We start from the raw sequence: 19,957 nt of genomic DNA on the forward strand, positions 1-19,957 counted from the left end.
GGGAGAAGTTGCTAGGAGAAGTGGGGAGACAGAAACAGAGATGAGAAGGAGAGAGAAGTAGAGGGGAGAGGAGAGGAGAGCAGAGGGGAGAGACAGAGAGAGAGAGAGAGAGAGAGAGAGATATTTCCCTTGAACTGCAGATGTGTGGGAGGTCTAGCAACTAAGAGCAGACTCCTGGTGAAGTAGTTCTCTCTCTCTTTAAAACTGATATATTATCTTGGTCCAGAAGAACTTTTCTACCCTTATTTATTCTTACACCTATTCTAATCTGTATAACTTAACTAATTTCTGTTACTGTTTACTTTGACAAGTTCTTTGAGATTGTTCTGCATGTGTTTATGTGTATTTACATGTGTATACCAAAAATGTTTGGTGGGAGAGAGTTAGGTTGACAAGAATGAACTAACTGTTCCTGTCTGATATATATACTCTGAGGCAAGGTTTTGCTTTGGAGTTCACTTTGGGAAGAGTTGTGTGATTTGGTCAGATGAGACTCTGGGCAGCCATTGAGCCCCCTGGCTTTGAAAACCCAGATGCTGGTGTTTCTCTGGTGACTAACTAGGTATGGATGTAATGGTCAGACAGCTAGGAGCCCCGTCTGCTGAACTGTGTTATTTTTCTGTCTATATTTTTGTCTGCTTGTAACTTCTGTTTGTATTCTCTGAAGTTCAGGGTGCTGACTTTCCCCCCCTGAGCTAGGTAAATGATATATGTTTGATTGATTAAAGTAAGATTGTTAACTCTTTTTGAGTTGCTTTCCTTTAGAAAAGCAAATCAAAGAACCTGTGCTAGCAGCCACCCTGGGTATGCTAGGGTGCTTGCTGCCACACCCATCCATGATGAACTTACTAATAAAAGATAATTCTTACATGTCAATATATCAAGAGCTTGTGATTTCCTTGGTGTGGGAAATAACACAGACAGAAATCCATCCATAACAAAGCTCTCACCAGGAAAGGGAGAAGAGAGTCTAAATCTTCTTGATGTTCTTTCCATTGTGCCCCATAATACCTCCCAAAGATTTACAGATATGAAATAATTTAATAAAGATAGAAGGATTTGTACAGCTAGTATTCCTACTAGAAATCTCAATTTTCATGTCTTAAAATCTCAATCAATCTTGACTTCTCTCCTGAGAGCCTGAGTCATTATTCCCAACTACCCACTGGATCTCCTCCTTTGACTTAACCACATTTAAAACTGAATTTATCATTTCTCCCACAAAAATCTATTCTTTCAGTTCTCCTTATCTTTCTATGACACTATCATCCCCCAATCACAAATGATTATAGCCTTATTTTTTTATGTGTTATGTTTGACTACTCTTTGACCTTTGTCCTGAATTGGCCGCTAAATCCTGTTGATTCTATACCTATGACTATTGTTTACATTATAATCCCAACCTTATCCCTCCCATTGACACCATTCTAATTCATACCCCCTCTAATTCACATTACCTCTCAACTAATTATTCCATATTATATTAGTAAATATAATATGATAATACTTTATATAGTGCTTACTATGTGCCAGGCACTGTGCTAAGTGATTTGTGATTTTTTTTTTAAATCTCATTTGATACTTATAATAACCCTGGGAGGTGGGTGCTGTTATTAGCTATTGTTATTTTACAGATGAGGAAATTGAGGCAAACAGGGTTTGAGTGACTTGCCCAGGGCCACACAGCTAGTAAGTGTCTGAGGCCAGATTCAAACTCAGTTCTTCTTGACTCCAGGCCTAGCATCTGTTTACTGTCCCACCTGGCTGCTGGTATATAAATGAATAAAGCATTTGTGCAAAACACTATACTAAGCAATGTGCTACTAAAAGGAAAGTAAGGCAGTCCCTACTCTCCAGGCTCTTGGATCCTAATAGGGAGACAATGACACATATGGAAGGTTTCAGCCACTAGTCAAATGGAAAAGTCCTATAGTCCTTAGGATTCAGTAAAAGCAGATGATAATGTTTCTTCTTTAATATCATTTCCACTGATAAATCCTATCAGTTCCTGATGTTGAACCATTTGACAATGTCAAGGATTTTGGTGGCAAGAAGTTTCTTTTCAGGTCTTCAGAAACTGTGGCTGCAGCACCAGCAGGAATAGTAGCCAGGCTGCATCTTCACAGGTGTTGCTTCACAGGATGATGTCTAAAGGAACTGGGCTGGAAGCATTGCTATCCCTGAGGTTCTTGAGTTCAGGATCCTGGGCTGTCCCCATCAGGGTGAGAGGGGAGATGGTGGTCAAGATGGGACATGTTGGAGCAGATAGCTAGCACAATGAGTAGAGCACCGGCCCTTGAGTCAGGAGGACCTGAGTTTGGATCCGGCCCCAGACACTTAACACAAAAAATAAACTAGCCGTGTGACCTTGGGCAAGTCAATTAACCCCAATTGCCCTCCAAAAAGCAAAAAAAAAAAAAAAAGATGGGACGTGTTGCCTGGTCCAATGTTTCTCCCTTAGGATAACCTATTGCCTCAGCGAAGCTGCCCTTGCATGTATCCACTGGTTGCCTGGTTGGTGATAATGGCCAGCCCCTTCTCCATAGGGTTACAGGGCCAAAAAAAAAGCAATGCGATTTGGCATCCAATTTTTGTCCATTCCAATCCTACAACAACTTCTGATTCATTTTAAGTTTCTTGCTCTTTTTTAAAATTTTGGTACACTAATATTCTATTACATTTCCATACAACAGTTTGTTTATCCATTTCCCAATTGATGGACATCTACTTAGTCCCCAGTTTTCTGCTACTATGAAAAGTGTTGCTGTGAATATTTGAGCACATGTAGGACTCTTTTCTTTCTTTGACTTACCAGGATATAGAAATCCTCAATAAGTGGAATCTCTGGATAAAAGAGTATGGACATTTTAGTCCATCTTTTCCCTCATAAGTCCAAGGAGGCAATGTGGTATGCCAGAAAAAGCACCAAATCCCACTTCTGACACTTATTACCTGTGTGATCTTAGGAAAGTCATTAAACCTCTCCAAGTCTCAGTTTCCTCATCTAAGAAATTAAGAGGTTAAACTAGAATGACTGCAAAGTTCCCTTCTTACTCTAAATCTATGATCCTATGCTATCATCAACATCAACAACAACAATAGTAATAAATTGGAGCCTGGATTAAAAATGATGTTGTTGATGAAAGAACTTTATTGTATTCAATTCAATAAGTACTAATTAAGTGACTAGTACAATTGAAGCACTGTGCAGTTTCTAGGGACAGAGACTAAAAGGAGTATTCCTTGTCTTCAAGGAGCTTACATTATATGGTGGGGGAGGGGGAGCATGTACATAAAAAGAAATGCAAATTTTATACAAATTATTCTGGAGGAGGGGGAAGGGATATCTTACATGAAGGACTGTTAAGAAGTTGTAATGGGAATGTAAATTTGAAGATCTTCCCTGCCCCTGGGCTAAAGTGCACCTGGAGCCTGGGGTGGGAGGCTTGTTTTTCAGTAGATACTTCTTGATTGGCCAGTGGGTCAATAAGGTTGTTACATTCTCTGAGCCAGGAGAAGGCTATATAAGCCCTGATGTGTAGCTTTGTTTTGGGGCTCACTTTGAGAAGTGTTCTGTGATTTGATATGGATTCTGGGAAGCTGTTGTCCAGAGGCCCCCCCCCTTTGAAAAACCCAGATGTTGATTGGGTATGGATGTAATGGTTGGACAGTTTGGAAATCTGTCTACTTAATCTGTTTCTCTGACTTGATAATTCTGTCTGTGTATTCTGAAGTTCGGGATGCTGACCTTTTTCCCCTGAACTAGGTAAATGATACATGTCTGACTGATTAAAGTAAGCCTGTTAACCCATTTTGAGTTGCTTTCCTTTATCAAAGCAGATCCAAGAACCTGTGTGAGCAGCCACCCTGGGGACGCTGGAGTGCTCGCTGCTATAGAAGGGTAGAAGACAGAATAGTTATGACCTCTGAAATTGTTTTGGGCTATAAATCCATGGTCAATATGGCCTGACAGACTAAATTTGAAGTTTGCTTTCCAGGAGAATTCTACTAATTCACAATTCCACAGGATATCAGCATGTTTTTCTTCCTGTAACTTCTCCAACACTACTTTGGTCTTGTCATCTCCACCACTTTGCTGGGAAAAACTTCAGTTATTTTGATCTGCTTTTCTCTTATTAGTGATTTGGAGTAATCACAATTTGGTTATTAATGGTTGTGCTTCTTTTGAAAACTGATTGTTTATATCTTTTGATCACTAACTCATTCTATAAATTTATTCATTGCTTCATCTTCCTTTACAAGTCTACATATCATTCCACTACCCAAAAAAATTTCAATGGTTCCCAATTGCCTAACAAAACTCAAACTCCTTACTTTACATTGACTGTCATCCTTACCCCACCCCCAATTTTGTGGTTAGAGTACTCTCCTCCCACCTTCGTCTTCATTCTACCCATACTTCAGGGAACATTATTCCAGTTCTAACTTCATTTTCTTCCTTCATACTACCAGGAGTATGCTAGTAAATAGTTAACAGCCAACTCTTCAAAAATTAAAATATTTAAAAATATACAGCACAATTAAGTTTAATCTACATTACTAGCATCCTCTGTATTACTTTATTAAGTCTAGTCAATCAACAAAACTATGTCAAGCTGATTTGTAGCATTTGCCAATTTCTGAGGTATAAATACCCACACTGAAAATTTAACAATTAGTTCTTGAGAGCCAGTTTTAGGTGGCTTTAGTACCCATCTGTAAATTATTGGCCCTATAATTGACTAGTTCATGGCCTACATCTTTGAATATCTTTCCCTTTTGTCCAACTTTGCCAGTACTAACCTTGAGTCCCATCTACCATTGATCTCCTTTACTTCTACTGATTTGCTACGGAATGCTGGAAGAAGTCACTGGGTCTGATAAATCAGTGATCTGTAAAATGGGGGCTGTGGCTTGACCCCAAAGATTATTCAATCAACAAATTGATGAGGGGAGGGATGGGTTACCCCACTCTTGCTTCATCATAGCCAATTGTGGGCTTGTCTCTAGAGCAAGTGCCTGATCTTTTTTTAATATTCTACTCTCCCCCACCAATGGCATCCAATATGGATGCCTTTCCCTTGGTTCCTTGGACTGTTATAACCTATCCTGACCTAGGCACCCATAACTGCCACACAAGTAAAACTATTTGCCACCTATCCAGCTCCCCAGCATAACTACACTCTACCCCCTCAATAACAACAGCTGCAACTCTAGACTTTGAATAGAGGCTAGTAAGTAAGAGTTCCCCACATATACATTTTTCTTTTTTCATTTTTCAGTAGGAAAGGGTAAGCAGCACAGGATAAGCAGGCACAAATGAATTTCAATTACATCATCTTTTAGCCCATATCCACCCTTCTTCTCAATTTCACTATCTCCACCAAAGTCACTACCATCCTTCCAGGTTCTCAGACTGTTTCTTGTCATTGAGCTCATTACTCAATTGAAACTACTCTTTTCAAAGTTACCAGTGATTTCTCAATAGCCAAATCTGATGGCCTTTTCTCAATCCTGCTTCTTCTTGACTTTGCAACTTTTAAAATTGTTGAACAACTTCTCTTCTTCAATACTCTCTCCTCTATGGATAATCATGACATAATTCTCTCTCTCTCTCTCTCTCTCTCTCTCTCTCTCTCTCTCTCTCTCTCTGTCTCTCTCTCTCTTTCTCTCCTTATCATACAGATTTGACTGCTCCTTCTTAATCTCCTTTGTTAGATCTATATCATCATCTACATCTATAGCTACATTGTTATGGATATACTTCAAGGCTCTGCCCAGAACCCTCTTTTCTTTATATACTTTCTGTCTTGGTGACATTAGCTCCCATGGTTTTAATTACCATCATTAAACAGAAGGCTCCCTCTGTATTTCTAGTCCTCGTATCTGCACCTAGAGTCCCATACTCTAGTCTCACATCATCAACTGACTATTGGACATTTTGAACTAGATGTTACGTAGGCATCTCAAACTCAACATGTCCAAAGAGAATTCATTACCTGTCCTCCAAACTCATCCCTCTTCTGATTTTCCTTACTTATTTTGAGGGCAACATCATTCTTCCAATTACTCAGGTTTGCAACCTTGGTATTATCCTTGACTTTTCACTTATTCTCAATCCATATAACCAACCAGTTGCCCAATTATGTCATTTCTACCTCCACAACATCTTTTGAATCCATCCCCTTTTCTCTACTCACATAATTACCACCTGGTTCAGATCCTCATCACTTCTCACCCAGACAATTGCAAGTCTTCCAATTGTTTTCCCTTACTAGAATCTCTACTCTCTCCAATTCATTCTCCATATAGCTGCCAAATTGATATTCCCCAAGGGCAAATCATTCCCTTCCCCTCGTCAGTAAAATTCAGTAGCTCACTGTAGACTCCAAGATCAAATATTATTTTAAAATTGCTATTGTCTATAAATTTTATAGCATACTTAATAATTAGTATATACATATTAGAATATATATATATATATATAATATGCAAGAATAAGACTAAACTAGTGATTTCATTAGGATAAAGAACTCCACAGTGAGGATATGCCCTCTACCAATGTAGTTCACTATTTTCTCTACAACTTATAGTCCTAGAGTACTTGGAGGTTAAGTGACTTGGTCAGGGTCACACAGAGAGGGAGAACTTGAACTCAGGTTTTCCTGGCTCTCTACCCTATGGTGCCGCTTCTCATTTATGTTATCAAATTCATATAATTTATAAATAAATAAATATAAGGGATGCCTGATCAAAATTTGTTCATTGTTAGAGATGCATGATCATAAAAAATGTGAGACTACTAAGTTCTACTAATTCATGCTATATAAATTCAACTGGACCTTCAATGCTGTATGGCGATCCTTTTGTTATTTCCTAATAAACATTCCATCAAGTCAACAAGTGTGTATTAAGCACTTATTATATGCCAGGCACCATGCTGGGGATGACACAAAGAAAAGCAAAAACTGTTTGTGTCTTCAAAGAACTCACGGTCATGGGAAAGACAACACAGAAGTAACTAGGCGCACACAGGATACATGCTGGGCAAACCAGAGGTGTTATATACTCGAAGGAAAACACCAGCCTTGAGCAGGCGGGAGACTGGGAAAGGTTTCTTGAAGAAGGTGGGATTTACACTGAGTTTTGAAGGAAGCCAGGAAGTAGCAGTGAAGAGGGAGAGCATTCCAGGCATGGGAAGATAGCCATCGAAAAGGCAGTGAGAAAAGAAGATGGAGTGTCTGGTGCTAAAACAGAAAGGAGGCCATTATCACTGTGTAATGCCTGGAGGGAAGAAGTATGAGAACAGAGAGCGAGGAAGAGGCCAGGTTGTAAAGAGCTTTAAAAAGACAGAGGATTTAATATTTGAAAATATTGTTGTTGTCGTTGTTGTTGTTTAGTCATTCTATTGTGTCTGACTATGTGACCCTGTGGACATTGTCTATGTGGTTTTCTTGGCAAAGATACTGGAATGGTTTGCCATTTCCTTCTCCAGTACATCTCCATTTTACAGGTGAGGAACTGAGGCAAATAGGGGTTAAATGACTTGCCCAGGGTCATAGAGCTAGCAATTATCTAAAGCTGGATTTGAACTCAGATCTTCCTGAATCCAAGCCTATCCACTGTACCCCCTAGCTGACCCATTTAATAATATACCACATGATAAAAATAGAAGTTATTCTGAACTACTCTTCTATAGCTCACAGACATCCCCCTACTCTCAGAGGGGACCTAGACTCCTGAGAAAACTGTGGCCACTTATCATTATTACTTCCTTCATCTCCCCCACTCCATATCTCAAACCTCCCCTTATATTACATTATCAAATATTCATACATTATTCAATGTCACAATATATGAACAAAGCTTCATTAACCTTTAGATACTATATAAATCTGCTATTTATAATTATTATATGAGACAGTTAAGTGTCTCAGTGGCCAGGGATCAGAAAGACACAAGTTCAAATGTGATCTCAGAAACACACTAGCTGTGTGACCTTGGGTAAGTTGCTTAATCTCTGTTTGCCTCAATTTCCTCAACTGTAAAATGGGGATAATTATAGCACCTCTCTCCTAGGGCTGTTGTGGGGATTGAATGAGATAATGTTTTAAAATACTTAGCACAATGTTTAACACATAGTAGGCACTATATAAATACTATTACATTACATTGTATTGTATTATACTACATTGTGTTGTGTTTATGTGATGTTACATTATGTTATGTTATCATACTGTATCATATGGTATACCATATCATATAGTATCACCCACCCTCTCTTCCCTTGTTCCTGTCCCAGAGAAAGACATGAACCTTGTCCTTTTGAAGACCAGCCTGCTACTTAGGCCCTTGATCTTGTTTCCTTTAGAAATTTATCCTTTCTTTGCTTATTATTGCAAATAATTTATTTAACATAAGAATTGGTAGATCTTGAAACATTTGGTAGAATTCGCCTGTAAATCCATCTAATCCTGATGCTTTTTTTCTTAGGAAGCTCATCTCTGGCCTGTACAATTTCTTTTTCTAAAAAAAGATTTATTTAGATATTCTATTTCTTCTGTTAATGTAGGCAGTTTATATTTTTTAAGTATTCTTCCATTTCACTTAAATTAAATGTATTGACATATAGTTGGGCAAACTCTTAATAAGTGCTTTAGTTTCATCTTTGTTAGTGGTATATTCACCCCTTTCATTTTTGATACTAGTGATTTGGTTTCCTTCCCTTTTTAAAAATTAACCAATGGTTTAATCTATTTTATTGGTTTTCACATAAAACCAACTTTTAATTTTATTTATTAATTCAATGACTTTCTTACATTTGATTTTATTAGTCTCACCTTTAATTTTTATGATTTCCAATTTGATGTTTAATTGGGGATTTTTAATTTGTTCTTTTTCTAGTTTTTTTTAAATTACGTACCCAATTCATTGATCTACTCTTTCGCTTTTATTTTTTTTTATTGATGTAAGTGTTTAGATACATAAAGTTTCCTCTGATAACTGCTTTTGTTGCATCCCATAGGTTTTGTTATGTTATCTCATTATTATCATTCTGTTTAATAAAATAATTTGTTTCAATGAGCTGTTCTTTAACCCACTCATTCTTTGAGATTAAATTTAGTCTCTAATTAATTTTTAATCTGTGTTTCCATGATATAGAATTTTATTACCTTATGATCTGAAAAGGATGTATTTAATATTTCTGCTTTTCTACATTGAACTATAAAGTTTTAATGCCCTAATATATGGTCAATTTTTGTAAAGGTACCATATACTTCTGAGAAAAGGTATATTCCTTTTTATTCCCATTCAATTCTCTCTGATATTATGGTATTTTGTCCTGATCTTATGTGCTAATATTCTTATTCATATTTGTTTATATATATATATGTATGTATGTATGTCTATTAGATTATGAAGGACTTCAGAGCAAGAAGAAATCTCAGGGATTTTCTAGTCAAGAATTCTCTTTATGAAAGAAATGGTTATCTAAGTTCATTTGAAGACTGCCAACATTGGGGAACCCAAAACCTCCTGAGGCAGATCATTCCAATTTGGGATAGTATTAATTGTGAGGATTTTTTCCCCTTATATTGAAATGAAATATTATTCCTACTTCCTACTGAGATCAAATACTTTAGAATAAGCTAATTCCTCTTCCACATGAAAGCCCTTCAAATATTTAAAAGGTGACTATCATGAACTTTCCCCACTACACAAGTCTCTCAGATCCTTCAATCAATTCTTGCATGGTATAATCTTAAAAGCCCTTAACATCCCAGTCACTGTCCTTTGGACATATGCTTCTTTATCAATAGTCTATCCAAAATGTGGTTCCCAGAAGTAAATATCATTCTCCAGATATGGTCCAACAAAGACAAAACACAGCAGGACTATTAGTTTCCTTCTTCTAGATACTATGATTCTATAGATGCAACCTGATTACTTTGACTTTTTTGGCTACCATTTTTCTTATGTGAGTCATTGTTATTAATATACTATATTCTCTTTCCATCTAGCAGGTATCTTTCCACTGCCCTTCAGGTCATCTGCAATTTTTATTGTTCTGAGAAAATGATGTACCATGATTTGTAGTCACATAGCATCACTAGAAAAAAATATTGGTATTAAAAAGATGAGCTTTTATGGAGAGAAGCAATTTAGCATCATTGAAAGGATCTCACAATTTCCCACATTCAATGTAGCCCTGTCTTCTATTAAATTCTAGGCCCAATGTGTATTATTCATTTGTATTACCCATCCTAAATAAATGTGCTGATAAATTAATTCAATGAGTTGTTCATCTAACTGCATGTCACAATTTAGATAAGATGCATTTTTCAGCCACTTCTAACAATCCCATGTATATTATTAAAACAATTCTTTTAAAAATATGTCTTGCAGATCCGATACCTGATTGTATGCTTCCATGGGGTGGGGAAGGGAGGGAGGGGGAGAAAATTTGAAACTGAATCTTGTAAACTCAAAGTAAACCAAAAAAATTAATAAAGAAAAAAAATTTAAAAACATTAAAAAATAAAAATATGTCTTATCATTGCCTTTCATTTTTATTCTTCAGTCATGTATGTTTATATTTCATCCCATGCTTATACTGAGTTCCTCTCCGTAGGAAAGAAACGCATTTAAGCAAAAATAACTGTGACAGTAACTGTGGTAATGTATGGAACATTCCACAATGATAGTCCTCCAATTTTTTCAAAAGGAAGGTTTGGATAGAGCACTGGCAATGGGGTCAGGAGTATCTGAGTTCAAATCCAACCTCAGACACTTACTAGCTATGTGACCCTGGGCAAGTCACTTAACCCTGATTGCCTAAAAACAGTTTATTTTTAAAAGAGGAAGGTTTGTCCCATCTTCTGATCTCTGGACCTTTTTCTTTCTTTCTTTTTTTTTTTTTTGAGAGTCATGGCTCTGTAAGGGTTATGGGATTTAAAGATCTTCCATGCCCCATTGGACTTGCTGATGTAGCAGGAAGGGGTGGAGCAAGAGGAAGCAGAAGGCAAGCTAGAGTTCCTGCAGTGGCTAGCAGTGGTGGCGATGGCGACAGCAACAGCAGAGGCAGCGGCAGTGGAGGTGCGAACCCCTTTTTGAGCCAGCCAGAATTTCTGCTAAGGACTCCTGCTGAGGACCACCAGGTGCCAGAGCTGCTGGGAGCTCTCTTCTTGGACACTTGGTGGTTGCTGTGAGTGGGGAGAGGAGGACCTTTGCCTGAGGTAGCCTGTTCTGCTTTAAAGGCTTGAGAATGTGGGTGCTTTCTACTTTATGTGACTGTGCCATGTGTCATAACTACTCTGATGGCTTTCACTTTCTGGTTTTGGAACTCAGTCTTTTGGTATTTTAATAAATGTTCCAGCTTTATCGCCCATATAGAAAGCCTGATATATTTTGTGATTGATAACCATATCAGCATATTTACAATTTCCATAGGCATTATGAATATTGCATTGCTGATACATTTGGCGACCAGGATAGGATCACAAAATGTCAGGCCTCTATTTGGAAGCAGTGGGGCTTTAGAAGGAGAAATGGCTATTCCAGGATGGGAGGATTTGCCTTATTCCCCTCTAGCCAGAGAATGGGCCAAAAGCACAGGGCCCTGTGAAAACTGGGAACCAAGGCTAAAACAGGGAGGACCTGGAGATTTGGAAAGATGTTTGCAAGGAATACCCATAGAACCAGGCAAAGAACTGGCAGGAGTGTGCAGGAGAGGCTGGGTGCTGCTAACAAGTTATTGCCTTATGTGTAAAAGTAGGGATAAGCTGCTGGAGGAAAGAGCTCAGATGGCTAGTAGTCAGATGGTTTGCCTGAGGATTCTTCTGTGTCACAGCATTCAGAAGAGCAAACTAGAGGGACTCATGTGGTCCAGGAGCAAGCTACTGTTCATGTAGCTAAAAGGAAGCAAAAAACTAGCAGAAGGAATGTGCATGCAGCTTTTGTACAGTCTGGGCAGAGTTGCCCTGACAGCTTCCAGGAGAATGTGTGTGAGGAGAATGGAGCAAGGTTAGATGAGGAGTTTTCTAATGTAGAAGCTCTCCCCATACAAAGAAGAAGACAGAAGAACCACCAGGGCAAAATAGAGTCCAGGGAGATAATTGAGGATTTCACTCAACAGGAGATCACTGATATATTGAGTAGATTCACCCAAAGAATGGGGGAGTCTTTAGTGTCTTGGATAGTAAGAATCACTGATGAAGGCGCTGGAGGAATAACACTGGACAATGAGGACTGTTTAAAATTCATAAGTATCAGTCAGAATCCTTTTGTACACCAAGCTTTTAGAGATCACCATAAGCAAGGAGGTAACAACAAAACTAATCTGCTAGCTTTAGCTGCAGAGGGATACAAAAAGCAATATCCAACTGAATCTATGTGGCCTAGGGGAGACAGACCCTGGTACTCACTTAGAGACTGTATGAGAAAGCTAAAGGAGGAAAATGAAAACTGCTATCCTGATTGGAGATGCAAATGCATATTATGATACCCCCCTAGGAGTTCCTCATAGAAGTATCATAGTGAAGACGGCTCCTCCTGCATATAAGCACCTAATTCTGACTCTATTAATTGGAGAAATAGGGCACCCTCTTTCAGAGGTGCTGGATAAGATTTCACAATTAAGTGATTTAGGGGAATAGGAAAAAGACAAATTTCCTCGAGAGAGAGAGAGAAGAGTAAACAGCCAGAGGATTCAGAGACAAAATAGACCAACAAGAAGGGAACTGTTTACTGCTCTATTGAGAGCAGGGGTGGACTTTAGAAGAATAGATGGTATTCCAACTAAAGAGCTGCATAAGCTGTACCAAGAAAAGGTACTTAGTAGTAGAATGAACAGAGAAGCAGGAACCACCCCCGCAGGTATTTCTGAATCTGAATCTTTGTATCCAAGTTTGCCCCACCTTCAGGGGGAATAGGAGATAGGCCAAGCCCCAGCCCAGATAAAAGAAATATGCAGAAGAGATTGCAGACCCCATATTGGTTTAACAATATATTGGAAGAATGGATCAACTACTGTGACTAGGGCACTGATTGATACTGGGGCTGAGGCCACACTTATCTATGGAAACCCTGATAAGTTTAAACATGGAACTCCTATTACCATCACAGGTCTAGGAGGCACTGAAATATCAGCCAGACAAGTTAAAATAACAATGAAAATTGGGCAGTTACCTAAGAAGGAATATACTGTGGTTGTTGTACCCATTCCTGAATACATCATTGGAATAGATGTATTGAGAGGCATGACTCTGAATTTACCTGAAGGGAGATACCAATTTGCTGTAAGGAACATAGGAATTAATACAGTTTTAGTGGGAAAAATAAAAATGGACCCAATAACTCTACCTGAACCTTCTGAAGTAATTACTTTAAAACAGTATCATGTGCCAGGTGGGCAAGATGAAATTACCATGACTATAAAGGAATATATTGAAGCAGGAGTGTTAGTCCCTACAACCACAAGATGGAATAATCCTGTCTGGCCAGTAAGAAAATCAGATGGGACGTGGAGAATGACTGTGGATTATAGACAGTTGAATAAGGTGACTCCTTCTTTGTATACTGCTGTTCCAGATACCATCACCTTAATAGAAAGGATCCAGACATATGATGGGACTTGGTATGCAGTTATTGACTTGGCAAATGCCTTCTTCACCATCCCAATAGACCCTAAACAATGGGACCAATTTGCTTTTACTTGGCAGGGTAGACAATATACTTTCACCCGCTTGCCACAAGGGTACATACATAGCCCCACTATTTGTCACAGGATTGTGGCTGGACAGTTGGATGAATTAAAGCTACCTGGTGTACAGGTTACCCACTACATTGATGATATCATGATACAGGGAAAAGATGCAAAAGAAGTGGAATGGAATTTGACCCTTCTAATTGAGCATATGAAAAGTAAAGGTTGGGAAATTAACCCAGCAAAGGTTCAAGGACCAGCTCAAAATGTGAAATTTTGGGGTATACAATGGAACAAGGGGCTAAGGGAGATTCTTCCTCAAGCCCAACAAAAGATTCAGGATTTTCCTACCCCTACCAATAAGAAGGAGGCCCAAAAGTTCATAGGATTGTTTGGATACTGGAGGCACCACATTCCACATTTGGGACAGATTTTAAAACCTTTATATAGAGTCACACGGAAGAAATATGAATTCGATTGGGGACTTGAGCAGAGTAAAGCTTTTGAAGAAGCCAAGGCTGCCATACAATTGGCCCTAGATTTGTGGCCCATGCAAAATGGTCCAGTGGAATTGCAAGTGACTGTACAAGATGATTATGCAAACTGGAGCTTATGGCAAAAACAACAAAGCTGAAATGTACCTTTGGGATTTTGGTGTAGGAAACTCCCTTCATCTGGAATCCAGTATACACCTTTTGAAAAGCAGTTGTTAGCTGCATATTGGGCTTTGGTGGAGACTGAACAACTGACTCTGGGCCATGAAGTGATATTAAGACCTGGAATCCCAATTATGACCTGGGTAATGAGTACCCCAGATTCTCACAGAATTGGACATGCCCAAGAGGCTAGTATAATCAAATGGAAGTGGTATATTCAAAATAGAGTGAAAACAGGCAAAAGCGCAGTCTCTGCTCTACATGAATCTGTAGCATACATAGAAATTGAGAGGAATGACACACCCCCTGAGCCAGAGCAACAGTTGGTACAGTCCACTGTAAAATGGAATGAGGGATATGATGTATTAACTGAGGAACAAAAGAGACATGCATGGTTTACTGATGGGACAGCAAAATATTTGGGCCAAAAAAGACATTGGAAAGCAGTGGCCTATAACCCATGTACTAGAAGGACTTTGGAAAGTACTGGGATAGGTGCAAGTAGCCATAAGCCATAAGCTGAAATTATGGCAGTATATCAAGCCATCAAAATAGAACAAGGAGGACAGTGTCATATATTCACTGATTCATGGGCGGTAGCTAATGGATTAGCTACATGGATGCCCATGTGGAAAAATGAAAATTGGGAAATTCATGGCAAACAAGTCTGGGGCAAAGAATTATGGGAAGATATCTGGAACATGTCCTTGGTCACTGACTTGTCAGTTTTTCATGTAGATGCTCACGTGGCCCCCACCACACCAGAACGTGAGTACAATGCTCATGCTGATCGACTGGCAAAGATTGCTACTGAACATATTGTCCCTACTTTGACAACAACTGATGATCTGGTATTAGCAAAATGGGTCCACCAAACAGCAGGCCATTTGGGGGTCCAGGCCACACACCAGTGGGAACAAGATAGAGGTATTAGTATCTCTCATTCACTGTTAAAACAGATAGCAGAAGAATGTCATATATGTCAATTGGAAAAGGAGCAAACTGTTCCTCGGGTAGTATTTAATCAGTTGCCAAATCTCCTGGAATCTGTCTCCATAACATATCTCATTTCTGACTCCTCTCCACTTACAGTCATGGCCTTCATCACTTCCCCCACCTGGACAATGGAAAGAGTCTCAGCCTCTCTACTCCCCTTTTCTCTTCTCTCCAATCCATTCTCCACACAGCTGCTAAATTGATACCTTTAAACATTGATCTGACTACATTATATCTCTGCTCAAGAATCTTTAGTGGGGATCCTCCTGCCTCTAGGGTAAAATACAAACTCCTGTTTCTCTTTTAAAATCCTTTACAAAATAGTTCTTTCCTACAATTCTTTATCATGCATTTTATGTTCCAACCAAACTGCCTCACTTCTGTTCCCCAATATTCCATCTTCTATGTGTGACTCCATTCCTGAACAAACACTATTTCCAGTTCTTCTCTCCCCTGCCCCCAATCTCTGCCTCATAGAATCCCTAACTTCTTTTAAAACTCAGCCTGATTGCCACCTAACCTAATGTCCCACTCCCCTTGCTAGCTAATATCCCTCCTCAGGAATTACTTTCTATCTATATTATATGAAGAGGGTACCCACTAAGAGGGTTAGGGTTGCTCTGGAGACCCCAAAATACCAACGGTTCGTGCCGAATGAATTCGACTCAAGTCTTCTCAGCCAAAGAAAAGTAAAATTTATTAAAAGTTCGCTTGCATTAGACACAGAGTAAGCCTATGGCACTCTCACGGTGCTCTCACTATTCCATGGCATTCTATGGCGCTCTCACACCACATGCTGTGAGATGGGGTCTTATATACAGAAAGTTGTGGGAGGAATCTAGGGGTGGTCTAGAGGAGGAGTCTGGGGAGGATCTTCAGGAGATCAATGAGTGATTAAGGGTGGGAAGTCACCTGGAGACTACAGACAATGGTGGGCTAGGCAGTTCAAGGGTGGGAAGTCTAGCAACAGACCTGCCTCATCAAATGGGAAGATTCAATCAAGAGTCCAAGGGAGGTTCCCAGAGCCTGTACCTCAAGGACTCAAGTAGAGCTTGAGGGGGCTTCCAGAGCCCGTACCTCACTCATCATTATAGATATTCAACTGTCAGAATTGTAGATATTTTGTATTTAGTGTTTGTACATATTGTTTCTCCTCTCTGCCCCCTAGTAGAATCTAAGTTCTTGTCCTATCCCAGCAGGGGTCTGACATGTGAGAATACAAAATAAATACTTGTCGAATAAATTAATAAGTGAATTAAAGATTTTCCTCCGTAATGTCTTTCCAATGAATCTGTATTCTAAACTAACGCATTACCTTTTCTCCAAATGTTTGGTGACAGAGACACATTCTGACCTTTTTGAACCTCCTTGTTTTGGTGACTGTTTTATATTGGTTAAACTTCTCACTCAGCACAGGTCCAGTCCATATCCTGATACTGAAACTTTTCTAAGAAATGGTGATAATCAGAATCTGTGGTTTTACCTTTATCCCATTCAGCATTTCAATAAATTTCCAGAATGCAGTGCCCCTCCCTGTCTACTAATTCCCTATGTGTGTTCTTTCTTTCTACATTAGAATGAAAGCTTCCTGAAGGCAATGACTAGCTTACTACTGTATTTGTGTCCCCAGTGCTTAGTAAGGTCTTCAGGAAGTACATAGCAAATGCTTAATAAGTGATTTTCATTCATTCGTCCAATTCTCATTTTTCAATCAATAACTTAATTAAATGAGTCAAGTTAAAACTGTTGTAACTGTAACCCAAGGGCAAATCCATATCACAGGGAGACAGAATAGGATTCCTGAGTATCTTAGTATGGTTATCATCAATTAACTAGAATATTTGATTAACCACAATCCCCTCTCCATTACATTCATAAGCCATGCTGCATAACAGAACTAAAGGTAATGGACTACTTTCATTCCACCCTTAAAATCTCTTTTTATTGATCTTTTAGGCTGTCTGACAATGCCATCTATCTGGGTAAACTAGGTAGAATCTGAACTCTTCTAGGATAGGCTGGCTTTATTTGTTTGTTTGTTCATTTTTAAAAATTTGTATCATTTGGGATGGCCTGGAAAAAGGGAATGGTTTCTTAATAGTGGATATTAATGTGATCTCTTAAAATGAACATTCAATCAAGGACAAGCAAAAGCACTTATTATGGGCTGTCTCACCTCTGGGAGTCTATATTTGTAGCTGGTAGTGGGTCTGTAGCATTTTTCACATCCCTGAGAAGGCATCTAAGTGAACAAGCCCCACCCACCTTTTTTCCTTGCTGGTTCATTTGCAAGTTCAATGAGGGGTGATCCATCCTCACTTTCTAACCCACTCTTTAACCTCCAAAGGCCCACTGGAAGCCAAGCATAAAATTGGTGCAGACAAGCCTCTTTACAGGGCAGGTGATTAAGAACTGTTCTTTTCCTCTTTATTGAAACATCTTTGTAACTATTTGCATTATCAAGCCCCCGTTAGTCTGTGCTTTGAAACCAGATAGCTCATCGAAATTTCTGGCTCATCAAAATTTTCTTTAAAAAAAAAAATACAATTGTTATATCTTGTTGTGTATTTACAGCAAGAAAAGAGCAACATGCTTTCACTGGAACTCCCATAACCTTTGCTTTGGACAACATTAGTAGTAATCTTGAACACAATGCTATTCATTCTCTGAGAGGAATTAACTTTCTACATATTAGTCTTCTGAAACCAGAACAATCTTTGGAGCATATATTGAGTGGGATCTTATAGGCTTTCAGATTTCTTCTTTCAAGGGTCAAGAGAGTGGGTTTAAAAAAAAAAAAAAAGGAACTGGGACGGTCTTCCTTGGGCTGGCAGGGATACGTGAAGATCTCGTGCTGTTTTATTTACAAATGAAGGCCTTAATATCTGGGTAAAGTTTGCTTCACACAACCAACTCCCCTTAACTATCTCAAGAGGCAGTCAGGACAGGAGAGAGGAAAGACGGTTAAAGAGGAAGAGTCGGAGGAGGTAAAGAGGAAGAAGGAAAGAAGAAATGAAAGGTTGTTAAAGACAGGCAGCCAGAAAAGGAGAGACAAGCAGGAAAAAAGAAGAGAAGCGAACAAGGAAGGCAGTGGAGATGCTAAGATGGTAAGCGAAGAAAAGAGTAAGAGATGTGTACCGGGGTCCGTGGACGTGAGTGACTGCAGGGGGCGGCAGGGGAGGGCGTGTGTCACGGTTTGTCAGTGTGGGGGGCGGGGAGGGGACCAAGGCAGAACAGCCTTTCAAGTTATTTTTGGAAGGGCTTGGTTTCATACCACTCTCCCACTCCTCTCTCCCTCCAGAAAGGGGTTAGAAAACACCACTCGGGTTCCTAATTCCCCAGTTAAAGCCCTGCGGAAACGGAGCCTCCGCGAGAAGAGGAGCGGAAAAGAGAGGGGAGTGAATGAAAATAAGAGGGAGAAAATAACCGCGGGCTACTTCCAGAGCAGGAGAAGAGAGGAGGAGGAGGAGAAGGGGAAAGTAAGAGGGAGGGTTAAGGAGGAGGGAAGAGCGAGGGGAGCAAGGGCGAAAGAAGAGGAAGAGTCAGAAAGAGAGGTAGAGTGGACTACATCTCCCAGGGTGCCCGGCATCGGTGGCGCCTGCGCACTGAGAGCAGCGGCGGCGGGTCTGTTCTCCGCCGAGGAGGAGCCGGGCAGAGGAGGGGAGGCAGTGGGTGAGAGTTCAGAGTTCAGCAGCAGCAGCCCGAGCCCATGATTCCCATATGCCCTGTAGTTTCCTTCACCTATGGTGAGTATAATTTAACCCCACCTTGAGCCCCTGTCGCCCCTAGCCCTCCTGACGGGGATGGCGAGGTGAGGGGGGGGCGGGGAGGGGAGGAGGCCTCGGGGTGTGTGTGAAGCGGGAGGAGGGAGTTGGCGGAGGCTGCGGCGGCAGCCTGGGCCCCGCGGGCGAGGGCGGCTTCTCACCGAGCGTGTCTCTCTCTCTCTCTCTCCCCCCCCTCCTCCCCGCTCCCTCCTCCCTCCCTCCACTGGCCCCTGCCCGGTGGCTGCGCTCCTCCGTGTCTCCCTCCTCCCGCCATGGGACCCGACTCTCCGCGGCGCCCGCCGCAGTGCCCAGCCGGCTGGGGGAAGATGCCAAAATGGCGACCGGCAACTACTTTGGATTCACCCACAGCGGGGCGGCGGCGGCGGCGGCTGCGGCCCAGTATAGGTAACGGCCCCCTCGTCGTGCTGCGCCCCTGCCCGAGCCTTCCCTCCCCTGACCCGAGCGGCCGAGGCCGAGGCCGAGGCGGAGGAGGAGGAGGAGGAGGAGGAGGAGGGAGAGCGACCGCCGGCCCAGGCTTCCGTCCGCCGCCCGCCCCGGGCTCGGGAAGCCCCCAGGGCGAGAGAGGCCTGGACGAGGCAGAGGACGGAGCCCCCGCCACAGGCCCACAAACTAAGATGGCCTCCCGAGGCCTGGGCCGGAGCACGGAGCCGGTGAGCGGCGGCCGGCCGGGAGGAAGCGCAGGCAGAGCCCTCCTGCCGCCAGTCTCCTCCCCCGCCTCCTCCTCTCTCCCCTCCTCTTCCTTCGCTCCTCCTCCTCCTCCTCCTCCTCTCCATCCCCTCTTCTCCCCTTCACCCCTTCTCCCCTTCCTCCGCCCC

At 41.0% G+C, this 19,957-nt stretch overlaps 2 protein-coding genes across 5 annotated transcripts in view; one reads left to right on the plus strand and one right to left on the minus strand.

The window, feature by feature from the left end:
- The window catches only part of LOC138171463 (activated RNA polymerase II transcriptional coactivator p15), a 216,307-nt gene that overhangs the window by 115,312 nt on the left and 81,038 nt on the right, over window positions 1–19,957 (minus strand). The gene's annotated exons all lie outside the window — the stretch shown is intronic.
- The window catches only part of LOC138171428 (zinc finger RNA-binding protein), a 76,402-nt gene continuing 75,098 nt past the window's right edge, over window positions 18,654–19,957 (plus strand). The window contains exons 1-2 of one of the 4 annotated variants that reach the window (XM_069100949.1): window positions 18,654–19,103; window positions 19,427–19,526. In XM_069100949.1, coding sequence (XP_068957050.1) covers window positions 19,067–19,103; window positions 19,427–19,526 — 137 coding nt within the window. In that variant the 5' untranslated portion in view covers window positions 18,654–19,066. The remainder of the gene's footprint in view (window positions 19,104–19,426; window positions 19,527–19,957) is intronic. The other 3 variants (XM_069100935.1, XM_069100955.1, XM_069100943.1) reach the window with 3 other exon arrangements.

Source organism: Petaurus breviceps, unplaced genomic scaffold (genome assembly GCF_028583685.1).
Source record: "Petaurus breviceps papuanus isolate PSGF00001 unplaced genomic scaffold, PetGlider_PUasm1.0 128, whole genome shotgun sequence".
Taxonomy (NCBI): Eukaryota; Metazoa; Chordata; class Mammalia; order Diprotodontia; family Petauridae; genus Petaurus; species Petaurus breviceps.